The sequence below is a fragment of the Emiliania huxleyi genome, assembly GCF_000372725.1.
Source record: "Emiliania huxleyi CCMP1516 unplaced genomic scaffold EMIHUscaffold_2361, whole genome shotgun sequence".
NCBI classification, from domain to species: domain Eukaryota; phylum Haptophyta; order Isochrysidales; family Noelaerhabdaceae; genus Emiliania; species Emiliania huxleyi.
Window position 1 is genome coordinate 1 of NW_005200280.1, and position 2635 is coordinate 2635.

At 69.7% G+C, this 2635-nt stretch overlaps 1 protein-coding gene across 1 annotated transcript; it reads left to right on the forward strand.

The window, feature by feature from the left end:
• Positions 1 to 152: 152 nt before the first annotated feature.
• On the forward strand, positions 153 to 2267 carry EMIHUDRAFT_254423 (hypothetical protein; the record flags this gene model as incomplete). Its single annotated transcript, XM_005779103.1, has 3 exons — positions 153 to 173; positions 906 to 1268; positions 1674 to 2267. 3 exons carry the CDS (start codon positions 153 to 155, stop codon positions 2265 to 2267), a joined length of 978 nt encoding a protein of 325 aa, XP_005779160.1.
• Between the last annotated feature and the right edge of the window lie 368 nt (positions 2268 to 2635).

The window sequence follows — 2635 nt, forward strand, 5'->3', positions numbered from 1 at the left end:
AGTATCTTCCAGAGGCTCGCGACTGGCGCTTTTGCACTCGGGCGGACATGCCGGCTCGTGATTCGAGCCCACCGCTGGGATCGCGGGCTCTGCAGGAGCCGACTGGGGAGGAGGACGCGCCGCTCCGACTCCCCTTCGCTCCGCCGCACACGATGCGCCACCTGCCGCGACGGGTGAGCGTGAACAGTGAGAGCGTGCCGACGCCACCGCTGGTGCCTCCCTCGCCGTCGCCGCTCCCCGCCAGCAGGGCGCCCTCGCAAACTTCCTCGCTGCCCCCTCGCCCACTGCCAGTCTCGCCTCCAACATCGCCACCGCCCTCTGCGCCGCTCGTCGACAAAGGTGACCCCCTTCCTCCGGGTCTGCCGCTGCCGACGCCGAAGCCGCCCTCGCCGCCTCCCTCCGCCTCGTTCTCGCCGCCACCTCCCTCCGCCTCGCCCTCGCCGTCTCCACCGTCGCCACCACCCTCACCACCGCCGCCTTCGGCGTCGATAACCGCCTCTTCTTTCACTCTCGATTTCAGCACGACCCGCCGGCAGCGCACGCTGGCTGCCCTCGATCTGTCCGCGTTGCCATCCCTGCCGCCACCCTCACTGCCACCGCCACCGCCTCCCTCGGCGTCGCCGTCGCCACCGCCTCCCTCCGCGTCGCCGTCCCCGCCGCCTCCGTCGGCCTCGCCGTCGCCGCCGCCGCCATCCGCGTCGCCGTCGCCACCGCCTCCCTCCGCCTCTCCCTCCCCGCCGCCGTCCGCCTCGCCGTCGCCGCCGCCGCCTCTGCCGCCGCCTCCCTCCGCCCTGCCTGCGCCGCCGCCGTCCGCCTCGCCCTCTCCGCCGCCGCCGTCGGCCTCGCCGTCGCCGCCGCCGCCTGACGTGCAGCTGCTCGACCTCCGCGCCGCCACCACGTACCAGGACTCGAGCTTGTTCGACAAGCAGGCGCCCGTGAGCGACCTGTCATACGCCGACAGCACGACGGGACGGCCGTGGGCCGAGTGCGGCCAGTACACAAGCCAATGGTGGGGCGTCGACCTCGGGAGCGAGGTGTATGTGCGTTACGTGCGGCTGCAGAACCGCAACGACTGCTGCGCGGAGCGGCTGACGGACGTCGACATCTATCTCGGCTCGACGGCGGAGACGTACACGGGCAACGCGCTGGTGAAGTCAGACGTGAGCGTGTTGTCGAACGTGATGTTGGAGGTGGAGATCAACGCGTTGGGGCGCTACATCTACCTCAACCGGCCGTCTGCGGCGGGGCTGACGGTGTGCAAGTTCTACGTCTTCGCAGGAAATCGCAATGGTCCACCTCCTTCCGCGTCGCCGTCGCCACCGCCTCCCTCCGCGTCGCCGTCGCCGCCGCCTCCGTCGGCCTCGCCCTCGCCGCCGCCGCCCTCCGCGTCGCCGTCGCCGCCGCCTCCGTCCGCGTCGCCCTCGCCGCCTCCCTCCGCCTCTCCCTCCCCGCCACCTCCTTCCGCGTCGCCGTCGCCACCGCCTCCCTCCGCCTCTCCCTCCCCGCCGCCGTCCGCCTCGCCGTCGCCGCCGCCGCCTCTGCCGCCGCCTCCCTCCGCCCTGCCTGCGCCGCCGCCGTCCGCCTCGCCCTCTCCGCCGCCGCCGTCCGCCTCGCCGTCGCCGCCGCCGCCTGACGTGCAGCTGCTCGACCTCCGCGCCGCCACCACGTACCAGGACTCGAGCTTGTTCGACAAGCAGGCGCCCGTGAGCGACCTGTCATACGCCGACAGCACGACGGGACGGCCGTGGGCCGAGTGCGGCCAGTACACAAGCCAATGGTGGGGCGTCGACCTCGGGAGCGAGGTGTATGTGCGCTACGTGCGGCTGCAGAACCGCAACGACTGCTGCGCGGAGCGGCTGACGGACGTCGACATCTATCTCGGCTCGACGGCGGAGACGTACACGGGCAACGCGCTGGTGAAGTCAGACGTGAGCGTGTTGTCGAACGTGATGTTGGAGGTGGAGATCAACGCGTTGGGGCGCTACATCTACCTCAACCGGCCGTCTGCGGCGGGGCTGACGGTGTGCAAGTTCTACGTCTTCGCAGGAAATCGCAATGGTCCACCTCCTTCCGCGTCGCCGTCGCCACCGCCGCCATCCACCCCGGGAGCTTCCTGCAAGGCGGGGCTCTGCACTGGCAACATCTTCGAGACGTGCTTCTACGACCCGGGCTGCGCGGCCGGGGGGCTGGGTTGCAACGCGGGCGGCAAGACACTCTGCCGCTTTTGCGAGTTTGGGCCCTACAAGGCGATCGAGTGCGCGCCCTGATCGGGAGCGTCCTGCCGCTGCCTGACTGAGAGTTGCACGCAGTCCGTCCTCAGCTCGCTGGCGGGGCCGCACGCCTGCGGGGAGCGTGTCGTCTGGCTGGAGAGGGCGCTCGATCTGCATGGTAGTGTACATGTAGTGTACAGAGCTGAACTCGTCGTGAGACGTGGACGATGTGGAATGTGAGTAGCGTTGACGCCTGTGGCGCAGAAATGATTTTTGTGATTTTCGTTCATTCGTATTGGCTTGACTTGACTTGACTCGCTGCGAGACGGGGCAGGCGCGGGGGCGCTCTCGTCCCGGCATAACTCAAGGGCTACCTAGGTAGTTCCATTTCACTGTGGCACAGCTCGCGTTACAAAACCTTGATT